The sequence below is a fragment of the Podarcis cretensis genome, assembly GCF_951804945.1.
Source record: "Podarcis cretensis genome assembly, chromosome: 8".
NCBI classification, from domain to species: Eukaryota; Metazoa; Chordata; class Lepidosauria; order Squamata; family Lacertidae; genus Podarcis; species Podarcis cretensis.
The window spans coordinates 10,791,838-10,817,510 of NC_137177.1; the positions used below are offsets into that span (position 1 = coordinate 10,791,838).

The 25,673-nt window shown below is 46.4% G+C and overlaps 2 protein-coding genes across 2 annotated transcripts in view; both read left to right on the forward strand.

Moving 5' to 3' along the window:
• The window catches only part of LOC307223396 (hemicentin-1-like), a 46,560-nt gene that overhangs the window by 11,038 nt on the left and 9,849 nt on the right, over positions 1–25,673 (forward strand). Inside the window, exons 6-19 of the mRNA XM_079989366.1 lie at positions 341–601; positions 1,499–1,771; positions 2,849–3,113; positions 4,085–4,257; positions 5,304–5,564; positions 5,752–5,785; positions 8,923–9,251; positions 10,332–10,592; positions 11,758–12,027; positions 14,288–14,548; positions 15,408–15,680; positions 15,858–16,112; positions 23,412–23,684; positions 24,550–24,816. Of these exons, the coding sequence (XP_079845492.1) occupies positions 341–601; positions 1,499–1,771; positions 2,849–3,113; positions 4,085–4,257; positions 5,304–5,564; positions 5,752–5,785; positions 8,923–9,251; positions 10,332–10,592; positions 11,758–12,027; positions 14,288–14,548; positions 15,408–15,680; positions 15,858–16,112; positions 23,412–23,684; positions 24,550–24,816 (3,456 nt within the window). The remainder of the gene's footprint in view (positions 1–340; positions 602–1,498; positions 1,772–2,848; positions 3,114–4,084; positions 4,258–5,303; positions 5,565–5,751; positions 5,786–8,922; positions 9,252–10,331; positions 10,593–11,757; positions 12,028–14,287; positions 14,549–15,407; positions 15,681–15,857; positions 16,113–23,411; positions 23,685–24,549; positions 24,817–25,673) is intronic.
• On the forward strand, positions 6,217–8,935 carry LOC307221342 (cell adhesion molecule CEACAM6-like). The gene is made up of 2 exons (XM_079985799.1): positions 6,217–6,736; positions 7,818–8,935. The coding sequence occupies exons 1-2, from the start codon at positions 6,430–6,432 to the stop codon at positions 8,084–8,086; spliced, it is 576 nt and encodes a 191-aa protein (XP_079841925.1). The 5' UTR covers positions 6,217–6,429; the 3' UTR covers positions 8,087–8,935.

Genomic DNA, 25,673 nt, shown 5'->3' on the forward strand with positions numbered 1-25,673 from the left:
TCCCTTTGATCAGTGGCCTTTTGGAATATTATCTGCATCCTGATCAGCTTTCTGCTATGTGAAAGGCTAAATAATGAGGATTTAGCATTCCTACCCCCCAGCTCAAACCCTTGGGGCCTTATATTCTTCCAAACAACCCTGAGGTGATATATTCACTGAGCATCCATTCCCAGGGATATTTCTCCAGGTTGGAATTGTTGCATGGGGACAGCAGGTTCGGGAAAAAAACGGTTCCAGTGGCTCTATATTTTGGCATCAGTGTAGTAACATCTGAGTAGCACCCTTACTACTAGCACAACCTGGCCCTTTCCAACATGTGGTTTTCCTATATTTGCTTCAGATGGGCCCGACATCCCCACAATCGACCCTCAGGACCCAGTTTATAGAGACCAATCCACCCTTAACCTCTCGTGTTCTGCCAACTCCAACCCACCTGCCAATTATTCTTGGTATCATAATGAGAAACTTCTGGAAGCTCAGAACGAGTCCCAACTCCTGATCTCGCATCTTTCTCTAAATGATGCCGGCAAATATACTTGTAATGCCACCAATGATGTCACTGGCCTTTTCAGCCAGACCAGCCTGGAGATCAGCGTCCTGGGTGAGTAGGCTGAATGGCCAGGCTGCATCCTAGGCTAACTTGCACCTTCCTGTGGCTGATAAGACTGTCCTTGCAGTCACTGCTTCATCTGTGCAACGGGGATTTGATTGCGCAAACTCTGTCTCGTGGCCATTTTGGCTTCGAGTATGCATTCCTCATATTCTGTCACCTCACTGTCCCTTTACAGTATCCATGGCAATCACTCCAGTTCAGTTCCTGAAGTACCATGAAGTTTCTCTTCTTCAGGTCAAATCCAGTTCCTGGTCTTGGAGTCTCTCTGTCTCTTACCATATTTCTGGACTCACACTACTTTTTTCCTGTCAATGAAAACTCCCAGATAACAAACAAAATTGTGCCTCTCTCATCTGCCTCTATCCATTGTTCCCTCACTCCTCACTTTTCCTCATGGTGTGTTCCACATTCCAAGTCACAAACTCTCAGTCAATGGACCATTTCTGTTCCTTGTATACAGTCAACAATTTCAGGGTTCCAATGTTTTGCTAGATGTCTTCCCACTTCCTCTGGTATCAACTGGAAGGTTTCACCTGTCACCAAGTCTTTATATTTCCTTTATAATAACAAAGCTAATTTTCATTTCACTGTGTTTTCAAGGTGGGGTTTTTTTGGGGAGGTAGAATATGGCTCTGATGTTTGGCCACAAAATCTCAGTTCTTTGTGAAGTGCTATCTTCTGTCTTAGATGTTGTCGAGGAACCAAACTGTCAACTAGTAGTACAACACTCTCCCGGCATTGATTTTTCCAGTGGTCTCTTCCTTTGTCTGTCTGGGCTCAGTGCCGGTTTCTCTTAATATTGGTTCCTTTCCAAATTGATCAAAATCCAGGACTCTCACACTACAAGAAACATGGAGCCCTTTTGCAACTTTTCTTTCTCAACAGGAGAGGTACGTAATGTGACCATTTCCGGCCCCTCTAATGCCAAAGAAAATGATAGTGTCACTTTGAACTGCAGTGCTGCTGGAACCAATGTTTCGTATTACTGGCTTAAGGGAAGCCAGCTGATTGAAGGAGGAGGTCATATCTCTTTAGACAACAACAACCAGAGGCTCATTCTCAACCCAGCCACCAGGAACGATGAGGCCAACTACACCTGCTTTGGGAACAACAGCTTCTCTGAAAGTTCCAGTGAGCCACATTGGCTGCAAATCTTCTGTAAGTCTAGACTGATTATGTGGGCAATGGCAGGCAACTGGGGTCCCATAGTCCAAACCCAGCCGCAGTCAGTCATAGGGTGCCCCATCACATTCTACTTTCTGTAGCAGACAGAAGTAGCTCTTTCAGCCCTTATCACAGCTGGCTTCAGGAGGGAGGAGAAACTGCCAGAGTCTGTCCTGGGCACACATTTCCTACAGCCTCCCCCTTTGAGAGCAGTGTGGCTCTCCATTGCAACTAGCTATGAGTATAATGGCTGCATGAAGTCAAGAAGAGTAAGAGATTTGACCCACACCTGGGACTCAACTATGAATTGGTCCGCAGGTCAATCATATTGCTAACCCCTAATCCTATTGTTACTGTTGGAGGGTTTTTTCAGTGCTCCATTTCTACCAAGAAAGGCCCCTCCCTCGCTCCCCCGGACACTCTCCAAGTGCACAAATAGAAATTTCAAATAAAAACCACAACTTTCTGATGGAGTTGAAAGGTTTGTTTTAGGTAACGTTGTGTGTAGCATGCAGGGGACTTTGCTCATTTTCCAAAGGCCAGAAAGATGTAACTGAAGCTTGAAAGTCTAGTGGCCAATAGGGAGGAATACTATAGAAGGGATCCGGTATTAGTTGCCTTGAGCCACCCAAATCTGCAAGCAACCTGGCTCACTGCCACACCCAGTTTTGACAATCCCAACAAAAGTTGTGTAGAAAACAGAAAGAACTGTTTGGTTTTACTGCATCTGTCCCTTTGATCAATGAACTGATTGGAATATTATCTGCATCCTGATCAGCTTTCTGCTATATGAAAGGCTAAATAATGGGGATTTAGCATTCTTACCCCCAAGCTCAAACCATTAGGGTCCTGATATTCTTTCAAACCACCCTGAGGTGATATATTCACTGAGCATCCATTCCCAAGAATATTTCTCCAGGTTGGAATTGTTGCATGAGAACAGCAGGTTGCAAAAACAACAGTTCCAGAGACTCTATGTTTTGCCATCAGTGTAGTAACAACTGAGTAGCACCTCTTCTACCAGCACAGCCTGGCCCTTTCCAACATGTGGCTTTCCTATATTTACTTCAGACGGGCCCGACATCCCCACAATCGACCCTCAGGATCCAGTTTATAGAGACCAATCCACCCTTAACCTCTCGTGTTCTGCCAACTCCAACCCACCTGCCAATTATTCTTGGTATCATAATGAGAAACTTCTGGAAGCTCAGAACGAGTCCCAACTCCTGATCTCGCATCTTTCTCTAAATGATGCCGGCAAATATACTTGTAATGCCACCAATGATGTCACTGGCCTTTTCAGCCACACCAGCCTGGAGATCAGCGTCCTGGGTGAGTAGCTTGAAAGGCCAGGCTGCATCCTAGGCTAACTTGCGCCTTCCTGTGGCTGATAAGACTGTCCTTGTGGTACCTGCTTCATCTGTATAATGGGGACTTGATTGCGCAAACTCTGTCTCGTGGCCATTTTGACTTCCAGGATGTTTCCTCGTATTCTGTCACCTCACTGTCCCTTTACAGTATCCATGCCGATCACTCCACTTCAGTTCCTGAAGTACCATGAAGTTTCTCTTCTTCAGGTCAAATCCAGTTCCTGGTCTTGGAGTCTCTCTGTCTCTTACCATATTTCTGGACTCACACTACTTTTTTCCTGTCAATGAAAACTCCCAGATAACAAACAAAAAATGCGCCTCTCTCATCTGCCTCTATCCATTGTTCCCTCACTCCTCAATTTTCCTCATGGTGTGTTGCACATTCCAAGTCACAAACTCTCAGTCAATGGACCATTTCTGATCCTTGTATGCAGTCAACAATTTCAGGGTTCCAAAGTTTTCCTAGATGTCTTCCCACTTCCTCTGGTATCAACTGGAAGGTTTCACCTGTCACTAAGTCTTTATATTTCCTTTATAATAACAAAGCTAATTTTCATTTCACTGTCTTTTCAAGCTGGTTTTTTTTTTTGGGGGGGGGGGTAGAATATGGCTCTGATGTTTGGCCACAAAATCTCAGTTCTTTGTAAAGTGCTATCTTCTGTCTTAAATGTTGTCGAGGATGCAAACTGTAGACTGGTAGTACAACACTCTCCGGGCGTTGATTTTTCCAATGGTCTCCTCTTTGTCTGCCTGGGCTCAGTGCCGGTTTCTCTCAATATTGCTCCTTTTCCAAATTGATCGAAATCCAGGGCTGTTTCACTACAAGAAACATGGAGCCCTTTTGCAACTTTTCTTTCTCAACAGGAGAAGTACGTAATGTGACCATTTCCGGCCCCTCTAATGCCAAAGAAAATGATAGTGTCACTTTGAACTGCAGTGCTGCTGGCACCAATGTTTCATATTACTGGCTGAAGGGAAGCCAGCTGATTGAAGGAGGAGGTCATATCTCTTTAGACAACAACAACCAGAGGCTCATTCTCAACCCAGCCACCAGGAACGATGAGGCCAACTACACCTGCTTTGGGAACAACAGCTTCTCTGAAAGTTCCAGTGAGCCACATTGGCTGCAAATCTTCTGTAAGTCTAGACTGACTATGTGGGCAGTGGCAGGCAACTGGGGTCCCATAGTCCAAACCCAGCCGCAGTCAGTCATAGGTTGCCCCATCATATTCTACTTTCTGTAGCAGACAGAAGTGGCTCTTTCAGCCCTTGTCACAGCTGGCTTCAGGAGGGAGGAGAAACTGCCAGAGTCTGTCCTGGGCACACATTTGCTACAGCCTCCCCCTTTGTCTGAGATCAGTGTGGCTCTCCATTGCAACTAGCTATGAGTATAATGGCTGCATGAAGTCAAGAAGAGTAAGAGATTTGACCCACACCTGGGACTCAACTATGAATTGGTCCGCAGGTCAATCATATTGCTAACCCCTAATCCTATTGTTACTGTTGGAGGGTTTTTTCCTATGCTTCATTTCAGGCAAGACAGGCCCCTCCCTCACTCCCCCGGACACTCTCCAAGTGCACAAATAGAAATTTCATATAAAAACCACAACTTTCTGATGGAGTTGAAAGGTTTATTTTAGGTAACGTTGTGTGTAGCATGCAGGGGGCTTTGTTCATTTTCCAGAGGCCAGAAAGCTGTAACTGAAGCTTGAAAGTCTAGTGGCCAGTAGGGAGGAATACTATAGAAGGGGTCCGGTATTAGTTGCCTTGAGTCACCCAAATCAGCAAGAAAACAGAAAGAACTGTTTGGTTTTACTGCATCTGTCCCTTTGATCAATGGGCTGATTGGAATATTATCTGCATCCTGATCAGCTTTCTGCTACATGAAAGGCTAAATAATGGGGATTTAGCATTCCTGCCCCACCCTTAGGGTCCTGATTTTCTTCCAAACAACCCTGAGGTGATATATTCACTGAGCATCCATTCCCAAGAATATTTCTCCAGGTTGGAATTGTTGCATGAGAACAGCAGGTTGCAAAAACAACAGTTCCAGAGACTCTATGTTTTGCCATCAGTGTAGTAACAACTGAGTAGCACCTCTTCTACCAGCACAGCCTGGCCCTTTCCAACATGTGGCTTTCCTATATTTACTTCAGACGGGCCCGACATCCCCACAATCGACCCTCAGGATCCAGTTTATAGAGACCAATCCACCCTTAACCTCTCGTGTTCTGCCAACTCCAACCCACCTGCCAATTATTCTTGGTATCATAATGAGAAACTTCTGGAAGCTCAGAACGAGTCCCAACTCCTGATCTCGCATCTTTCTCTAAATGATGCCGGCAAATATACTTGTAATGCCACCAACGATGTCACCGGCCTTTTCAGCCACACAAGCCTGGAGATCAGCGTCCTGGGTGAGTAGCTTGAATGGCCAGGCTGCATCCTAGGCAAACGTGTGCCTTCCTGTGGCTGATAAGACTGTCCTTGTAGTACCTGCTTCATCTGTACAACGGGGACCTGATTGTGCGAACTCTGTCTCGTGGCCATTTTGGCTTTCAGGATGCGTTCCTTGTATTCTGTCACCTCACTGTCCCTTTACAGTATCCATGATGATCACTCCAGTTCAGTTCCTGAAGTACCATGAAGTTTCTCTTCTTCAGGTCAAATCCAGTTCCTGGTCTTGGAGTTTCTCTCTCTCTTACCAAATTTCTGGACTCACACTACTTTTTTCCTGTCAATGAAAACTCCCAGAAAACAAACAAAATTGTGCCTCTCTCATCTGCCTCTATCCATTGTTGCCACATTCCTCACTTTTCCTAATGGTGTGTTGCACATTCCAAGTCACAAACTCTCAGTCAATGGAACATTTCTGTTCCTTATATGCAGTCAACCTTTCAGGGTTCCAAAAAATTCCTAGATGTCCTCACTTCCTCTGGTATCAACTAGAAGGTTGCACTTGTAACTAAGTCTTTATATTTCCTTTATAATAACAAAGCTAATTTTCATTTCACTGTCTTTTCAAGGTGGGGGGGGGGTTGGGGGGTGTAGAATATGGCTCTAATGTTAGGCCACAAAATCTCAGTTCTTTGTGAAGTGCTATCTTCTGTCTTAAATGTTGTCGAGGAAGCAAACCGTCAACTGGTAGTACAACACACTCCCGGCCGGCATTGATTTTTGCAATGGTCTCTTCTTTGTCTGTCTGGGCCCAGTGCCAGTTTCTATTAATACTGGTTCTTTTCCAAATTGATCAAAATCCAGGGCTGTTGCACTACAAGAAACATGGAGCCCTTTTGCAACTTTTCTTTCTCAACAGGAGAGGTACGTAATGTGACCATTTCCGGCCCCTCTAATGCCAAAGAAAATGATAGTGTCACTTGGAACTGCAGTGCTGCTGGAACCAATGTTTCGTATTACTGGCTGAAGGGAAGCCAGCTGATTGAAGGAGGAGGTCATATCTCTTTAGACAACAACAACCAGAGGCTCATTCTCAACCCAGCCACCAGGAACGATGAGGCCAACTACACCTGCTTTGGGAACAACAGCTTCTCTGAAAGTTCCAGTGAGCCACATTGGCTGCAAATCTTCTGTAAGTCTAGACTGATTATGTGGGCAATGGCAGGCAACTGGGGTCCCATAGTCCAAACCCAGCCGCAGTCAGTCATAGGTTGCCCCATCACATTCTACTTTCTGTAGCAGACAGAAGTGGCTCTTTCAGCCCTTATCACAGCTGGCTTCAGGAGGGAGGAGAAACTGCCAGAGTCTGTCCTGGGCACACATTTGCTACAGCCTCCCCCTTTGTCTGAGAGCAGTGTGGCTCTCCATTGCAACTAGCTATGAGTATACTGGCTGCATGAAGTCAAGAAGAGTAAGAGATTTGACCCACACCTGGGACTCAACTATGAATTGGTCTGCAGGTCAGTCGTATTGCTAACCCCTAATCCTATTGTTGCTGTAGGAGGGTTTTTTCAGTGCTCCATTTCCACCAAGAAAGGCCCCTCCCTCGCTCTCCCGGACACTCTCCAAGTGCACAAATAGAAATTTCATATAAAAAACACAACTTTCTGATGGAGTTGAAAGGTTTGTTTTAGGTAACGTTGTGTGTAGCATGCAGGGGACTTTGCTCATTTTCCAAAGGCCAGAAAGATGTAACTGAAGCTTGAAAGTCTAGTGGCCAATAGGGAGGAATACTATAGAAGGGATCCGGTATTAGTTGCCTTGAGCCACCCAAATCTGCAAGCAACCTGGCTCACTGCCACACCCAGTTTTGACGATCCCAACAAAAGTTGTGGAGAAAACAGAAAGAACTGTTTGGTTTTACTGCATCTGTCCCTTTGATCAATGAACTGATTGGAATATTATCTGCATCCTGATCAGCTTTCTGCTATATGAAAGGCTAAATAATGGGGATTTAGCATTCTTACCCCCAAGCTCAAACCATTAGGGTCCTGATATTCTTTCAAACCACCCTGAGGTGATATATTCACTGAGCATCCACTCCCAAGAATATTTCTCCTGGTTGGAATTGTTGCATGAGAACAGCAGGTTGCAAAAACAACAGTTCCAGAGACTCTATGTTTTGCCATCAGTGTAGTAACAACTGAGTAGCACCTCTTCTACCAGCACAGCCTGGCCCTTTCCAACATGTGGCTTTCCTATATTTACTTCAGACGGGCCCGACATCCCCACAATCGACCCTCAGGATCCAGTTTATAGAGACCAATCCACCCTTAACCTCTCGTGTTCTGCCAACTCCAACCCACCTGCCAATTATTCTTGGTATCATAATGAGAAACTTCTGGAAGCTCAGAACGAGTCCCAACTCCTGATCTCGCATCTTTCTCTAAATGATGCCGGCAAATATACTTGTAATGCCACCAATGATGTCACTGGCCTTTTCAGCCACACCAGCCTGGAGATCAGCGTCCTGGGTGAGTAGCTTGAAAGGCCAGGCTGCATCCTAGGCTAACTTGCGCCTTCCTGTGGCTGATAAGACTGTCCTTGTGGTACCTGCTTCATCTGTATAATGGGGACTTGATTGCGCAAACTCTGTCTCGTGGCCATTTTGACTTCCAGGATGTTTCCTCGTATTCTGTCACCTCACTGTCCCTTTACAGTATCCATGCCGATCACTCCACTTCAGTTCCTGAAGTACCATGAAGTTTCTCTTCTTCAGGTCAAATCCAGTTCCTGGTCTTGGAGTCTCTCTGTCTCTTACCATATTTCTGGACTCACACTACTTTTTTCCTGTCAATGAAAACTCCCAGATAACAAACAAAAAATGCGCCTCTCTCATCTGCCTCTATCCATTGTTCCCTCAGTCCTCAATTTTCCTCATGGTGTGTTGCACATTCCAAGTCACAAACTCTCAGTCAATGGACCATTTCTGATCCTTGTATGCAGTCAACAATTTCAGGGTTCCAAAGTTTTGCTAGATGTCTTCCCACTTCCTCTGGTATCAACTGGAAGGTTTCACCTGTCACTAAGTCTTTATATTTCCTTTATAATAACAAAGCTGATTTTCATTTCACTGTCTTTTCAAGCTGGTTTCTTTTTTTGGGGGGGGTAGAATATGGCTCTGATGTTTGGCCACAAAATCTCAGTTCTTTGTGAAGTGCTATCTTCTGTCTTAAATGTTGTCGAGGATGCAAACTGTAGACTGGTAGTACAACACTCTCCCGGCGTTGATTTTTCCAATGGTCTCCTCTTTGTCTGCCTGGGCTCAGTGCCGGTTTCTCTCAATATTGCTCCTTTTCCAAATTGATCGAAATCCAGGGCTGTTGCACTACAAGAAAACATGGAGCCCTTTTGCAACTTTTCTTTCTCAACAGGAGAGGTACGTAATGTGACAATTTCCGGCCCCTCTAATGCCAAAGAAAATGATAGTGTCACTTTGAACTGCAGTGCTGCTGGAACCAATGTTTCGTATTACTGGCTGAAGGGAAGCCAGCTGATTGAAGGAGGAGGTCATATCTCTTTAGACAACAACAACCAAAGGCTCATTCTCAACCCAGTCACCAGGAACGATGAGGCCAACTACACCTGCTTTGGGAACAACAGCTTCTCTGAAAGTTCCAGTGAGCCACATTGGCTGCAAATCTTCTGTAAGTCTAGACTGACTATGTGGGCAGTGGCAGGCAACTGGGGTCCCTTAGTCCAAACCCAGCCGCAGTCAGTCATAGGTTGCCCCATCATATTCTACTTTCTATAGCAGACAAAATTGGCTCTTTCAGCCCTTATCACAGCTGGTTTCAGGAGGGAGGAGAAACTGCCAGAGTCTATCCTGTGCACACATTTGCTACAGCCTCCCTGTTTTTCTGAGAGCAGTGTGGCTCTCCATTGCAACTAGCTATGAGTATACTGGCTGCATGAAGTCAAGAAGATTAAGAGATTTGACCCACACCTGGGACTCAACTATGAACTGGTCCGCAGGTCAATCATATTGCTAACCCCTAATCCTGGTGTTACTGTTGGAGGGTTTTTTCAGTGCTCCATTTCTACCAAGAAAGGCCCCTCCCTCGCTCCCCCGGACACTCTCCAAGTGCACAAATAGAAATTTCAAATAAAAACCACAACTTTCTGATGGAGTTGAAAGGTTTATTTTAGGTAACGTTGTGTGTAGCATGCAGGGGACTTTGTTCATTTTCCAGAGGCCAAAAAGCTGTAACTGAAGCTTGAAAGTCTAGTGGCCAATAGGGAGGAATACTATAGAAGGGATCCAGTATTAGTTGCCTTGAGTCATCCAAATATGCAAGCAACTTGACTCACTGCCACACCCAATTTTGACAATCCCAACAAAAGTTGTGTAGAAAACAGAAAGAACTGTTTGGTTTTACTGCATCTGTCCCTTTGATCAGTGGCCTTTTGGAATATTATCTGCATCCTGATCAGCTTTCTGCTATGTGAAAGGCTAAATAATGAGGATTTAGCATTCCTACCCCCCAGCTCAAACCCTTGGGGCCTTATATTCTTCCAAACAACCCTGAGGTGATATATTCACTGAGCATCCATTCCCAGGGATATTTCTCCAGGTTGGAATTGTTGCATGGGGACAGCAGGTTCGGAAAAAACACGGTTCCAGTGGCTCTATATTTTGCCATCAGTGTAGTAACGTCTGAGTAGCACCCTTACTACTAGCACAACCTGGCCCTTTCCAACATGTGGTTTTCCTATATTTGCTTCAGACGGGCCCGACATCCCCACAATCGACCCTCAGGAGCCAGTTTATAGAGACCAATCCACCCTTAACCTCTCGTGTTCTGCCAACTCCAACCCACCTGCCAATTATTCTTGGTATCATAATGAGAAACTTCTGGAAGCTCAGAACGAGTCCCAACTCCTGATCTCGCATCTTTCTCTAAATGATGCCGGCAAATATACTTGTAATGCCACCAATGATGTCACTGGCCTTTTCAGCCAGACCAGCCTGGAGATCAGCGTCCTGGGTGAGTAGCTTGAATGGCCAGGCTGCATCCTAGGCTAACTTGCGCCTTCCTGCGGCTGATAAGACTGTCCTTGTAGTACCTGCTTCATCTGTACAACGGGGACTTGATTGCGCGAACTCTGTCTCATGGCCATTTTGGCTTAAAGGATGCATTCCTCGTATTCTGTCACCTCACTGTCCCTTTACAGTATCCATGCCGATCACTCCACTTCAGTTCCTGAAGTACCATGAAGTTTCTCTTCTTCAGGTCAAATCCAGTTCCTGGTCTTGGAGTCTCTCTGTCTCTTACCATATCTCTGGACTCACACTAATTTTTCCATGTCAATGAAAACACCGAGATAACGAACACAATTGTGTAGACGTTCCTGCCATTTCTGCTTCTTTGTATGCCTTGTCTTCAAGAACCTTCCTTCTAGAAATTTGATTGATGTGGTGGTTCAAGTTGGCAAGGGTCCCTGGATGAACCCTTTCCCTCTAGTTGCTTGCCTTCCTTAACTTTATTCTACTTGGGCTTTATCTTGGTCCTCCGTCGATGATCATCTTTATTCCAAAACCTGGATCAGAAGATTTTCCACTGATTTGCGCTGAAATCCCAAATAACTCATTCCGAAAGAAGCAAACTCTGTTCTATTCTCTGTTGCCGAACCTTCAGATTTCATCACACCAGTTCCTTCACTGCTGTGGATTCCGTCTTCCTTGTGAAATGCATCAGAGATGGGATTGTAATTAATGTTCGCTGCAGTTCTTCTGTTTTTAGGTTATTTACTGTATCAACTATTTTCTTGTCCACTTCTTTTGCCTTGTTCCATGTTGACATTCATCCCAGACTGCACATTCATTTCACACTGACAACCTTTTGCAACCCATAATGTTGAAGTGTTTCTATGTGTCCCCTCCTGTTCTTTGCATCTGCCAACCTGTTCCTTTATGCTGCAGAATTTAGTTTATCGAAGCTTCCTAATTGAAAATAAAGAAGAGTTTCACCTCTCTGCGGCAAACGGATCACACGGCAGGACCCCTCCTTAAATGACAGATGGATATATTCAACTTCCAAGATGCAGAATGAAGAAACGACTCTGAGGAGGCCTACTTACTTCTCCACTTTTACCTTGGATAACACCATCATTCCCTCTACTTCTCTCTCTTTTCTCTCTCTCCCTCTACAGGATATGTCACTAATATCACCATCAGTGACTCTGGCAAGGCCATCGAGAATAGCATCACAGTTCTGAACTGCACCTCCGCAGGCACTAACGTTTCCTACTCTTGGTTAAGAGGGAACGAGAGCCTGGTGGTTGGAGAGCGCATTTCTCTGAGCAACAACAACCAGGTCCTTACATTCAATCCAACGAGCCGGAATGACTCGGACAGCTACAGCTGCTATGGATATAACAGCTTCTCTAATGACAGCACCTCATACTTGCTGAATGTTTTGTGTAAGTCTGGTTCTACCATTGAGGGAGGGTTGGAGCAGTTCTGGGAGCGGAGCATTCAGGGGCTTGACTTAGGCCCTGAGAGTGCAAGACTGTAGCTTTTAAAGACAAGGATATCTGGCAAGCAGATTCAATAAGACTGAAATACACAAAGGTAGAGAGACCCACCATGTGAGTTAACTCACTTCATGCAAAGTTAGCACTCACAACTTCTAAAAACATTACTTCATGCCCCCAATCTACCTTCTTTTGGAACCGGATTGCCAGAAGTCTGTTGTTTTTAAAACTCACCCCCCACTTATTGCAGTGTAATAATAATAATAATTAATAATAACAATAATTATTTATACCCCACCTATCTGTCTGGGTTTCCCCAGCCACTCCAGGCAGTTCCCAACAGAATATTATTATTATTATTAATAATAATAAAAGCAATAAAAAAATCAAACTTCAAAGACTTCCCTAAACAGGGCTGCCTTCAGATGTTTTCTAAAAGTCTGATAGTTGTTTATTTCCTTGACATCTGATGAGAGGGAATTCTACAGGGCAGGTGCCACTACTGGGAAGGCCCTCTGCTTGATTCCTTGTAACTTCGCTTCTCGCAGTGAGGGAGCCACCAGAAGGCCCACTGAGCTGGACCTCAGTGTTGAACAATGGGGGTGGGGACGCTCCTTCAGTATATCTCAAAATATTTTGAAAGTACCATCAAAATCTCTAGGAGAGATAGAAGATCATTGTAGCGGCCCTTATTTGATCTAACTTGATTTCACACAGCACTTTCAACTCTTAAGAACTGCATCAGCCCCAAAGATAGTAAGTTGAAGTTCAGGGGTCTGCATCATATTGAGCGAGATCTGTGGCCCCTGTGATCCAGAGCCAGTGTAATGTAATGATTAGAGTGTTAGGCTAGGACCTGGGAACCCAAGGTTCAAATTCCCGCTCAGCCATGAAGCTCACTGGGTGACTTTGAACCAGCCACTGTCTCTCATCCTAACCTCCCTCACCGGCTTGGTGTAGAATAAAATACAGAGGGGAGAACCAAGCAGACTCCCTTGAGCTCCCTGGAGGAAAAGGTGAGATATAAATGAGAAATCAGAATAAATGAATGAATAAATAGAACTGCCTGGCCTAATCGGCGGCAAAGTAGCTGTCCAACATCGGAGGCAGATGTCATTTCTGGACTGCTGGAATCCTTCGCTGCAGATGGCAAGGACTAGATTTGTGGCCTAGTAAAGGCATACCATGTGCTTTAGCACATAGCTCCTTCCCAGTACGTATTGTGGAACTTCCTGTATGGTGATTGGCTGGCCGTGGTATGATGTAAAAGTCCAGCCTTGCTGCTCAGAAGTTAGCTGAGTCAATACTCCTTCCTTGTCTCAGATTTCACACAGAGACACACATTTTACTGGCAAAACCTAAGAAACCTTTCGAATGCTCAAACTGCAACTGCTGCATATCTGGCCACATTGGGCTTCACGATGTTAGTTTGCTCCTCCTTGAGTTTTTGATGAGGGAGAGTTAAATAATGTCGCTGCCTCCTGTGTTACCTCGGAGCTATTAAAGCGACAGGCGCCATCTCCCAAGTCAAGACCTGCCGCTCGTAAGCTTGCAATTCCTTCTAGTCCTTAAGCAAAGTCAGCCACCCATCAAACTTCAGAAATCTTAGCTAATTGCATTTTTTAAAAAAAGAGGCCATGCTCACTTTATAGTGTATTGTTCTTTAATTGAGCTTATACGTTCCTCTTTTCATAAATTGCTCACGAATAAGCTGTAACAAGTTCCCAAAGATACCTTAAAAGCAGTGAACAAAATTATTGCCCGCATCCTGCCCAGCTTGCTCAACTTCCCATCTTAGGTTCACTGCTTCCTGCTTTCCTCTCTCTGATAACAGAGTCTGCAATATTGATTCCCAGATCACAAACCAGTAATTGGAAGTCATGACTTCTACCAAGGATTTTTCCACAGTTTTGGGAAATCCTGAGAATTCTTTTGTCAGGATTCCCAGAGAAATGTAAGCATGCTCTAAGTAAGTAAACTTATCCCGGATATGGAAGGGGCAGTCTAAACCTCCCAAGGCAGCTATTCTGCTGTCTCTGAACAAGCGCTTCTATCTGCAATTCAGCTTTCTTACACTTCACATTCTGAACACACAGGCATGTGCCGGTCAATCTGACTCACGGTTCATTTTGCCAAAGGTGGCACCTGAGCCCTCCAGGATCTTACTGGCTTCCCCCAACTTCTGACTCTCCTGTATTTACTCCAGATGGGCCTGGTGTCCCTGAAATTGGCCCCAGTGAGCACTATTACGCAGAGGGCTCCAACCTCACTCTCTCCTGCACTGCTGACTCCAACCCAGCCGCGCAATACACCTGGAGTTTCAATGAGACATCAGACATAGGGTCCGCCTCCCAGCTTTCTATCTACAATCTGCAGTTCCACCACAGTGGAAATTACACCTGCAAGGCTTTCAACAATGAAACCAATGCTAGCTCCACCTCCGCAAGCCGGGAGATCTGGGTACTAGGTAAGTATCCACAGGGTTACACGCATCCATGGCTTACAAACGTGACTTCTAACTCGCTGGCATTTCTTTTGCCACGCTGGTCGTTTATACTCCTGTCCCACTTCCTGTTACCATAGAACTCTTCCTGGAGCCAAACCCAATGCTATCTTTTTGCCTCCTGCTTCTTTTTTTCTAATGAATGCTTGGGTATTCTGTCATTTTCTGCCTACCCAGCAGGCTCAGGTGCCCTTCTGTTATTGACTTGTCTCCCACGGGATATTGCATGGCTCACAGTGTCTCTTCGAATCTAATCAGTCCTCTGTCAATGAAGACCTTCAAATCAAGATCACCAATGGAATGCACCTTTGGTGGTGTTTTGCTGCCTTGGCAAACTTCTTGTATGTTTTCTGTTCATCTTATTCCCAGGACTCTGTCCTCTTTCGGATGCATCTCCTGAAACTGTATGAGGATCTTGATGCAACAGCTTACTGCTTCCCTTCGAAGCAATGGTGCTCACAGCCACTTGCTTCACTGTCTCTCCCTCTGGTGCCTTTTTGCAGCGACTGTAACTTCTATTTAGGACTGTCCACAAATAAAATAAAACAAAAATATCTCTTGTCCGTGGAAATTATCCATCTGTCCCCAGTAAGGGCCTTGTTCATCACCTGTCACTCAGCACCTCTTTGGTATCTTTGAGGTCCTCCTTCTTCTTCTGTTGGTGAAAGCAGTCACATGGCTTTTAAACCACGTTTCTGTCCTCCTTGGAAGATTTCAAGGGAAGAGGGAGATCTTGCAGGCAAACCTGCAACACCCTTCCCTGCATCTGTTCACCATTTGTTCCTTGATAACCCTCTGCCTCCTCGTTATTCTTTCCTTACAGTGGAGGTTTCTGACGTTACCATTATGGGTCTGTCGGAAGCCATTGAGAACGAGTCACTGATTCTGACTTGCACCTCCATTGGCAGCGAGGTCTCTTACTATTGGTTCAGAGGGAATCAGAGCCTGGATGATGGAGGGCATATATATCTGAGTCATGATAACCAAAACCTCACAATAAACCCGGTCAGCCGGTCTGATGCAGGTTCCTACACCTGCCTTGGAGTCAACAGAATCAGCAAGAACACCAGTACCCCCTTCGAACTGACAGTGTTCTGTAAGTGTGGCGCCAATTCTTAGTTCATCCCTTCTAACACCTCCTCCCAGCTTCCCTCTCCCCTGTATGTACCTCCTAAAAACTGAATGAGGAATATATCATTCTTTAGTCCCTTGAGCCACCTCTTCAGCCCTTCACCATGATGCCCAACTTGTGATTCTCCTCTGTTTGCTCCAGATGGGCCTGATGATCCTGTAATCAGCCCCCAAAACAATACTTACCATACGGGATCCAGCCTCAACCTCAGCTGCAGTGCCGACTCCCACCCGCCGCCTCAATACACTTGGATTTTTAAAGAGGGAATAATTGGGAACACCTCTGAGCTGTTGATCTCGAATCTGTCTCTCAAGGACACTGGGGATTATACCTGCAGTGCTTTCAATGTTGAGACTAATCTCAGCAAAAGTGCAAGCCTCCTTGTTGAGGTGTATGGTAAGTATTTCTTCAGGGAACCCAGCTTGGTGTTTTCCGCCGTGGCACCAAATGCCACCAGTTTGTCTGCATTCTCTTTGGGGCAGCTCCCCATGCTGCCCACTGTCTCCTCATCTGTCCTTTCCAATGTCTACATTCATCAAGACTTCCATGAATCTCTCAAGGAGAGATCATGCTGGCCTGTAGCTTGCAACTTCCTACACTGGGTGTGGCTGTTACCCTGGATTATACTTGGTTTACGGGAACTTCCTTTATTTTCTACTCAATTTGCCTGATGCCTGCAGCGAATGGTCAGACAGTACCCAAAAATGAAGCGTTAAATGATGACAAGAATCATGACTGGTGGTAGGGTGTCGCCGGCGCCGTTTTAATAACATATACACAGCTAACTTGATAGTTGAAACATGCCATGTAGTCTTAACTTGATAACCCAGAGTACTAACTTGGGTATATTATATTCCGTCTACATCTGGGAACGGGGGGTGGGGGAGAGAATCCCATATAATGTTCCTTTGTGTACCATGCTTATTTAGATTAGGAGGTGAGGAACCTTTCTTCTGTGGAGGCTGAGTTGCTTTTCCTTAGGAGTAATCTGTTGGCACATGGGTGGGTTAAACCACAAAGCCTAGGGCTTGCCGATCAGAAGGTTGGCGGTTTGAATCCCTGCGACGGGGTGAGCTTCTGTTGCTCAGTCCCTGCTCCTGCCAACTTAGCAGTTCGAAAGCACATCAAAGTGCAGGAATCATAGAATCATAGAATCATAGAGTTGGAAGAGACCACAAGGGCCATCGAGTCTAACCCCCTGCCAAGGAAGGTAAACAGCGTTTCCGTGTGCTGCTCTGGTTTGCCAGAAGCAGCTTAGTCATGCTGGCCACATGACCTGGAAGCTGTCTGCAAACAAACACTGGCTCCCTCGGCCAGTAAAGCGAGATGAGCGCCACAAACCCAGAGTCGTCTGCGACTGAACCTAAAGGTCAGGGGTCCCTTTACCTTTACCTTTAATCTGTTTGTAGCTGGGGCTGCTCTTTTCTTCCTCCACACACATCGGGCTGCAGGGGGAGGGACAGCTTGAGCTCAGAGGTCTGAACACTGAGAGCTTTCAAAGCCCCCCCCCTTCCCTCCACATTTCTTCCATTAGCACGATCTCTATTGGCTCACCACCCACCCCTGTCCTGCCTCCTTCTCTTCCTCTAGGCACACATCCACAAAATTTGGCCGAGGGCCACTTGTCTCCCACCCCAGATCTTTAGCATGTAAGTTTCTTATGCAACATAGATCGCACTGGAAGGTTAATGAGATTCTGTTAGCATAGCTTAGTGATGGGACTCTCACTTTGCATTGTGCATTGGAATGATCTGCGTTATCCAAACTTCTAGGCCAGGGGTTCCCCAACTGTGGTCTGTGGACCACCCGTGGTCTGCAAGTTTCATTCAGGTGTTCTGCAGCGTGTTTATGGAAAAACACCATTTGAAAATTGCTGAAGGTTTTAGTGTGGACTCCAAAGCTTTCTCCACTTCTGTGATGAACTGGGAAAGAGTCACTCTGCAGCATGTGGAGTGGTTGCTATCAGCCTCAGCTTAATAATAATAATAATAATAATAAAATTTATTTATATCCCACCCTCCCCAGCCGAAGCCGGGCTCAAGGTGGCTAACAACAATAAAACAGTACAAAAGTACAGCACAAACAACACTCTAAAATCATTCATTATAAAATTAATTAAATTCAAGCCACTGGCCACCATTGGGCCAGAGCTCCGCGAAGATTGCCAAGGGAGGGAGTCAGGCTGTGCCCTGGCCAAAGGCCAGGCTGAACAGCTCTGTCTTGCAGGCCCTGCGGAAAGATGTCAAGTCCCGCAGGGCCCTAGTCTCTTGTGACAGAGTTTTCCACCAGGTCGGAGCCACAGCCGAAAAGGCCCTGGCTCTAGTTGAGGCCAGCCTAACTTCTCTGTGGCCTGGGACCTTCAAGATGTTTTTATTTGAAGACCGTAAGTTTCTCTGTGGGGCATACCAGGAGAGGCGGTCCCGTAGGTACGAGGGTCCTAGGCCGTGTAGGGCTTTAAAGGTTAAAAACAGCACCTTAAACCTGTTCCTGTACTCCACCGGGAGCCAGTGCAGCTGGTATAGCACCGGGTGAATGTGATCTCGCAGCGAAGACCCTGTAAGGGCATTCTGCACCCGCTGGAGTTTCTGGGTCAGTCTCAAGGGCAGCCCCACGTAGAGCAAGTTACAATAATCCAGTCTGGAGGTGACCGTCGCGTGGATCACAGTGGCAAGGTCAGGGCGAGAGAGGTAAGGAGCCAACTGCTTAGCTTGGCGGAGATGGAAAAATGCTGCCTTTGTTATAGCTGCAATCTGCGCCTCCATGGAAAGGGAGGTGTCAAAGATTACACCCAAACTCTTAACGGACGGTGCTGGCACTAATTGCGCCCCCGCAAGAGATGGGAGTTGCCCCCCCCCAATCCCATATCGTCCCGTCCCAGCCACAGGACCTCTGTCTTCGAAGGATTTAGCTTCAACCGGCTCCCACGTAACCATCCAGCCACAGCTTCCAAACATCTGATCAGTGTGTCAGGGGCCGACTCAGGATGGCCATCCATCAACAGACAGAGTTGGGTGTCATTGGCATACTGATGGCAACCCAGCCCAAAACTCTGGACAAGCTGGGCGAGGTGGCGCATAAAGATGTTGAAAAGCATTGGGGAGAGTATCGCACCCTGAGGTACTCCACACACCAAGGAGTGGTGTGATGATAATTCCCCCCCCAAGCGCCACCCTCTGCCCCCGACCAGAGAGAAACGAGCGCAACCATTGAAGGACTGTGCCCTGGATCCCCACTTCGGCAAGGCAGTGGTCCAGAAGTTCGTGATCGACCATGTCGAAAGCTGCTGACAGATCTAGAAGAATCAGCAGCCCCGACCCGCCTCGATCCAGCTGTCTACGAAGATCATTTGTTAGGGCAACCAGAGCTGTCTCGGTCCCATGACCAGCGCGGAAGCCGGACTGGAATGGATCCAGAGCCGATGTTTCATCCAGAAACCCACCAAGCTGTTCAGCAACCGCTCTCTCAATCACCTTACCCAGGAACGGAAGATTCGAAACCGGGCGGTAATTGGATAGATCTAAAGGATCTAATGATGTTTTCTTTAAGAGCGGGCGCACCACTGCCTCCTTCAGTTCCCCTGGGAATGTCTCCGTGCCAAGGGACAAATTGATAATATCCCCCAGGAGGGCCCGCACCTCGTCTGGACACGCTCTAATCAGCCAAGACGGGCACGGGTCGAGAGGACAGGTGGTGGGCTTTCCAGCTCGGAGGAGTCTGTCCACATCGGCTGGGGATATCCGGTCGAAGTGGTCCAATACTGGACCCGAGGACAGTCGAGGGGCCTCCAGTTCCTTTACTGTATCCAAATTGGCAGGGAGGTCATGGTGGAGCAACAAGATCTTCTCCACAAAAAAGCTCGCAAATGCCTCACAGCTGTGTGTCAAATTGTTATTTAAATTTGGCTGTCCTTCAAGGGACGTTAAAGACCTAATTATACTAAATAATTGTGCCGGGCGAGAGCTAGCGGCGGCAATGGAGGCCGAGAAGTAGGACTTCTTAGCAGCCTTCACCGCCATCTCGTAGGTTTTCATAAAAGCCCTATAAGATGTTCTTGAGGCTCCGTCACGGGCACCCCGCCATACTCGCTCTAGCCGTCTGAGGTCCCGCTTCATTTTCCGGAGCTCCTCGGTAAACCAGGGAGCCCGGTTTCTGCGGGGTTGCAGAGGGCGCTTCGGTGCGATCTCATCGATGGCTGCCAGGAGCTGGATATTCCAGCCCTCAACAAGCTCAGTCAATGAGTCGCCAGGGGGAGCAAGGTCCCGCAAGGCTTGGCGGAATCTATCTATCAGCTTAGCCTGGTCTCTGTGCAGATCTTGGACTCCAAATACGAATGAGGTGCTGGGATTCTGGCAGTTTCGGGTGGGGAGGGAAGAAGCACTTTAGAGCATAATAGCATGGAGTACCAGAATAGTAACAGGAAGCAAACGGATCTGAAAAAGATCCAAGCCCTTGAGAAGACCGGCTCAGTGACTAAGCCAGGTTTAATTCTTTGTTTGTTTGCTGGCAGATCATATGCAACTGTTGCCTTGCCCTTTGGGCAGTGCCAACTTGACAGTTTTAAACCAGTGTGAATGGGATTCCTTATCCTTCTCTGCGTCTTCCAAGCATGCATTCAGTGCATAGGAGTTACAAATTCACAAATTTTTCATGGTTTTGCATGAACCATACACAAATACGCAACCATTGTATTTGAGATTTCACCTTCTTGGAAATGGCAACCATGATTATCCCCAGTTGGGGGTTCTCCTATAAAGAGTGCCAGATTGCCAGATTGCAAAGAGTGCCAGATTGCAAAGCTTTTAAAACAGTTTCTATCCCTTACTACTGCAACAATATGTCTGGGAGTTTTTGGTAGATAGTTGCTGAAATTTCAGAAGCCAGGGAGGTCACTAAATGAATGGTCGCCAATGCCTGGGGTTTGTCCTTACAGAGGAAAACATGAACCAAGAGATTATGCAGACCAATACAAATGAAAGGCTAAATTGTGCAAATCTGCGAAATAAGTTGAACCTGCGTAATTTCTTTTATGTCACAGAATTCAGGGTTTTTTGGAGCAGAATTGGGATTCCCTAGGTAGATGTAGATGTAGATTTGTTTGTTTGTTTGTTTGTTTGTTTGTTTGTTTGTTTGTTTGTTTGTTTTTAAAACATGGAGAACACACAGCTCTGATTCTCGGATAACTAATTTATGCAAAGTGATTGTGCGAATGCCTCCTGATAAGTTTCGGTTGGTTACTAGGTTAATGTGTCACAGCTCTGCTCAGGTTCAGAGAGTCCTGTATCAAGGTCTGCTTCCAACCCCCACCAGCCATTGGGCGTTGAAGTTGTTGCTGGCTGTTTCTCTTGGTCACATTGTCACATGCCACCCAGAACTGTGAACTGTCATCAGCTCCATTGCTGCTTCCTGGCAGATGAGCTAGGCAAAAGCCTGCTCTTTCACATCTGTTTGCTCTGTAGAATTTGCAAATCACTTCTTTGTGCTGTCTCAGTCCACTCTTTCACTTGTACCGGTAATTTACCCTCATCTATCCAGCATCCATTGTCTATGAAAATGTGACATTCCAGGTGTGTTTGTGTCCTCCAGGTTCTTTCCGCATCATGCATCTCAAACACCTTTCTTTAGTTTCAGCATTTCCTTATTATGCCAATAAAGCTCAACCCTTGAACTGAGATACAGCTTAGTGCTTTGTTTATCACCCTGGGGGATATCCTGGCTGAGTCATCTCTCTCAGTGATAACAACTCTGTGTAGTGCATCTGAGGTCTGTTCCTCATCTCTCTTATTCTCCCACCACCACCACCCTTCCACCCCACCTCTGACTTATGCGCTGCCCTCATCAGTATAAAATCAGTATATCAGCCTTTCAAACCAATTTACTACTTGTGGTTCCCAGGGACTGTATCCTTGGAATTCTCTGAAAGGGTTCCTAATGAATTCTTCTCGTTTTCCTCCTAAAATTCAGTTCCCATTGCTCCTCGCTGGCGTCGCTTTGCTTTCTTTTAATTAATTGAATTCATTCCCAAGTCCAAGAAAACCAATTAAACAAGAGCACCCACACGTGTGATTTAATACAAAAATCAAAAGCATGTCTCTAAATCTGATAAATCCTGCTGCACCACCGGAGGCGTCCCAGGGAACCTTGAGCCATGGGGTATTTTACATCTGTTCGTTTCCTCCTCCACTCCTTTTTTTTTTAAAAAAAAAACAAAACTGTTTTAACTACTTATTTATTTTACTTTACTTATAGGACGGCTGAGTGCATTATGAAGTGCAGTCGTGGTGAGGAAACCCCAGCCTCTCAACATCTTAATTTCCCAGAGGCATCTCTACATATAAATGAACATATGCAGATTGCATGCAAATACGTGTCAGGGACCTGCACCCCTGTCCATTCAGTTCCCTAGCAGTGACCCCCCCACACACACACACCACCCAATAAACATCTTGCCCTTCCTCCTAGTGGTTAGGAGGACTCCTGAATAGGTGTCTCTGCAGCTTCTCCTGCTCTCTTCAAGCAAGCAATGAGAGGAGGTGGCTCACCCTGTCACCGTCTTCCCCAATGCAGGTGACCTCCAGATGTTCTGGATTACAGCCCCCATCAACTCCTGCTAACACATCAGTGCTGGCTGGAGCTGATGGTACTTGTAATCCCAAACATCTGGAAGGGCACCAGGTTGGGTTAGACTGCTTTGTCTTCTCTTTCTCTCTCTGAGAGGTGATGCCGATTTGGTCCAGGAGAGGAGACAAGCTAATGGTCAATGGGCAGGTTAAATGGTGCCTGTTCAGGAAGAGGGCCCAGCTAAGAGCATCCTGCCCCAGGACCCTTGGGAACCTCGAAGCATCACTGCGTGCAGTGCAATTGCACAGCCTCGTGGAAGAACCCTGGGAAAGCTTTCCTGCTTGGTCCTGCAAAGTGCATAAACTTCCCCGACACTTCATTAAAGCACTTAGCAGCACACGCCCCATATTAACATTCCCTTTACAAAAACCCCACAACACCCTATTATGTGATGCCATCAGCAACTGGTGTCCGACTACTTTTAAATGGGCAAGGGACGGACACCCGAGATTGAGCACTAATAGGGCTTAAAAGTGACCACAACAACATAGAGGTTGTAAAATAAAATATCAAATCACCTTGTTTTTGTAAAAAGTCTCTGGGTTATAGCAGTTGCTGGCGCCACTTAATTGTTAATTTCAAAGCATGAGGTCAGTCGCTGTCTCAGCTACTCTCATTTCAAAATTTCATTAAATCACAGTTTGCAAATTCCATGTAAATTGCTGCTAAGAAGAGGCCTTTGGAGAGCAGCTGCAGGAAGCTTCTAGCTCACTTGCTTCCTCCTCGAGATGTCTTGGCTGGAAATGTTGCCAAAATGTATCTCCTCCAACACACACACACACAAACATACACACACCCTTTCTGTGTGTTCTCTATAATGCAACAGAGACAACGGTGCCCAAAACAACCCACGGCCCTAGCAATTCAGTACGTAATCCCTTGAACACTTTCGTATAGCAATCTCGAGCTATGCTTTCAAAAGAAGCAGGATTCTGCTTTAAAAGTGACAGGATTTCTGACACACTCCAGGGACAAAGTGCTGCACTTTCCCTAATAACCACACTTGGAGAGACCCTGCCCAGGTTTAGGACCCATGAGGACCCACAAAACATGACCCTCTTTCTGTTTTGTGTGCAGAAACCCTCTCCAGTCCAGTCCTGTGGCCTGCAGAAGCCATAGTGGCAGAGAACGCAAACGTCTCCTTGCAGTGTAACACCTCCAACAGCCTCGATGTCAACATCACCTGGTTCAAGGACAGTAAACCTGTCCCAGATAAGGCTGTGCTTTTCAACAGGAACCGAACCCTCACTCTAACTGCCGTCTCCAAAGATGAGGAAGGGATGTATACATGTAAAGCTACCAACCCTGCCAGCAATGCCACAAGCAACCCCAGTAAGATTAGCTTGGCATGTAAGTAACCCTGGTTTGAAAATGCTTGGTGGCTCCTTTCTCCTTGCCGTTGCTGCATGCATTTGGCAGGGAGGGCATTTGTGAGTCCTAATGGGGATTTCCTCTCTCCCTTGATCTCCCCACCCCTGGTCTTTCTGAAATAAGGGGTGCTGGCGCTTGAATCATACTTGGAGGCTAAGAGCCCCCTATTCCCTAACCCTGATGTGTGGAAGTAGCTTGTGGGGAGGTGGGAAAAGTACTCTGCAAATGCTAGCAGATGCTGTCTCCTTTATTAATAAAGGCCTGCCTTCTAAAGCTAAGCCATTGAAAATGCCTTCGGAGAACTGAACCCCAGTGAACACTTTCTCATATTAACCCCTAAAGCTGGTTGGCCAGCTCTCTTGCTGCGTTTTGGGGTGGTGCACACACACGGAGGCAGGTGTGTGTACGGACGTGGGTGGCACTGTGGGTTAAACCACAGAGCCTAGGACAGAAGGTCGGCAGTTCGAATCCCCGCGACGGGGTAAGCTCCTGTTGCTCGGTCCCTTCTCCTGCCAACCTAGCAGTTCGAAAGCACCTCAAAGTGCAAGTAGATAAATAGGTACCGCTCCAGCGGGAAGGTAAACGGGGTTTCTGTGCGCTGCTCTGGTTCGCCAGAAGTGGCTTAGTCATGCTGGCCACATGACCCGGAAGCTGTACGCCGGCTCCCTCGGCCAGTAAAGCAAGATGAGCTCCGCAACCCCAGAGTCGGGCGCAGCTGGACCTAATGGTCAGGGTTCCCTTTACCTTTACCTTTACCTTTACACACAGGGGGGCAGGACGACACAAACGCACCTCACCCCTGTTTCCACCCGTTGGTCCTGATTCTACTTGCTTTCCTTTCTAGATGGGCCAAATAACGTTAAGCTGAACCAAACAGGAACCATAACTCTAAAACTAGGTTCCCGTTTGGCTCTGCTGTGTACTGCAGAGTCCCTACCCGAACCCCAGTTTCGGTGGTTTTTCAATCATACTAATATGAATGTGACGGCGAGCACCTTCAACACAGCCTTAACAGCCTGGGAAGATGGAGGCAATTACACCTGCCAGGCTTACAACAGCGTCGTTAAGAAGCTGGCCTCAGCATCTGTCAATGTGAAATTGACAACGCAGGGTGAGTCCCTTGACAAGCCCACATTTGTCTCTTGTCCCACCAGCATTTTGAATGTCCCACAGTCTCCCCCTGGACCTGATTATTTGGAAATGTGGCCAATCCGAGTGGAATTAATAGAGGAGGACGCAACTCACTGTTTTTGCGAGCAGAAAAGGGTGGTATCTAAAGTCAGCTGCACCAAGATCTCATTGAAACCAGTTGAGTGAGTTCATCCTGACAACTCCCCGTGATCTCAGTGGAACTAGGTGGAACTGGATCCAACCCAAAGGTCTTGTTTAGGCTTCCCCTTGCTCCTGCGCCTTTCATTATTTAAAAAAACATATACCCTGCCTTTCTAGGCGAGATGGCTACGCAGGACTATTAACAGTGTCACAAAATAAAACACGACAAGCAAGATAAGATATAATCAAACAATAAACTGCGTTAAAAAAATTAAACTTTAACTACAGCCTGAAAAACGTAATAGCTTCGGTTTCCCCCACCCTGCATTGTTGCAGCTCTTTACTAGCAAAAGCTTCACCTGCTGGGTTTCTGGGTGTCCAACTGCAGTTTAAAGGCACAGATTACGCAGGCCCAGGGTTAAGAAACAGAAGAGGCAGACCTTGTTATCTATTCTTGCAGCTGAATGCTAGGAAAAAACTTTGTGGCAAATTTCTGTAGTCTTTAGAATTGAGGGTTTTATGCAGCGATATGTTTTCTTTTGGAGAAGGAATGATGATCCGGAGATGCGTGGACATTGGTTTAGAAGCTGTTCAGAAGTACAAAAATGATACAGGTTGCTTAGGCATCGTAGAAGGGGTGCAGCAAGTGCAAGCCATGGGTTTTTTTATGCTTCTCATGGGGCTGCCCATGTTGCT

Excerpts from the sequence above, each read along its gene's own strand:
- LOC307221342 (XM_079985799.1), top strand. The coding sequence starts at position 6,430 with ATGGAGCCCTTTTGCAACTTTTCTTTCTCAACAGGAGAGGTACGTAAT. Across the intron at positions 6,737-7,817 it reads ACATTGGCTGCAAATCTTCT|ACGGGCCCGACATCCCCACA; the intron begins GTAAGTCTAGAC and ends TATTTACTTCAG.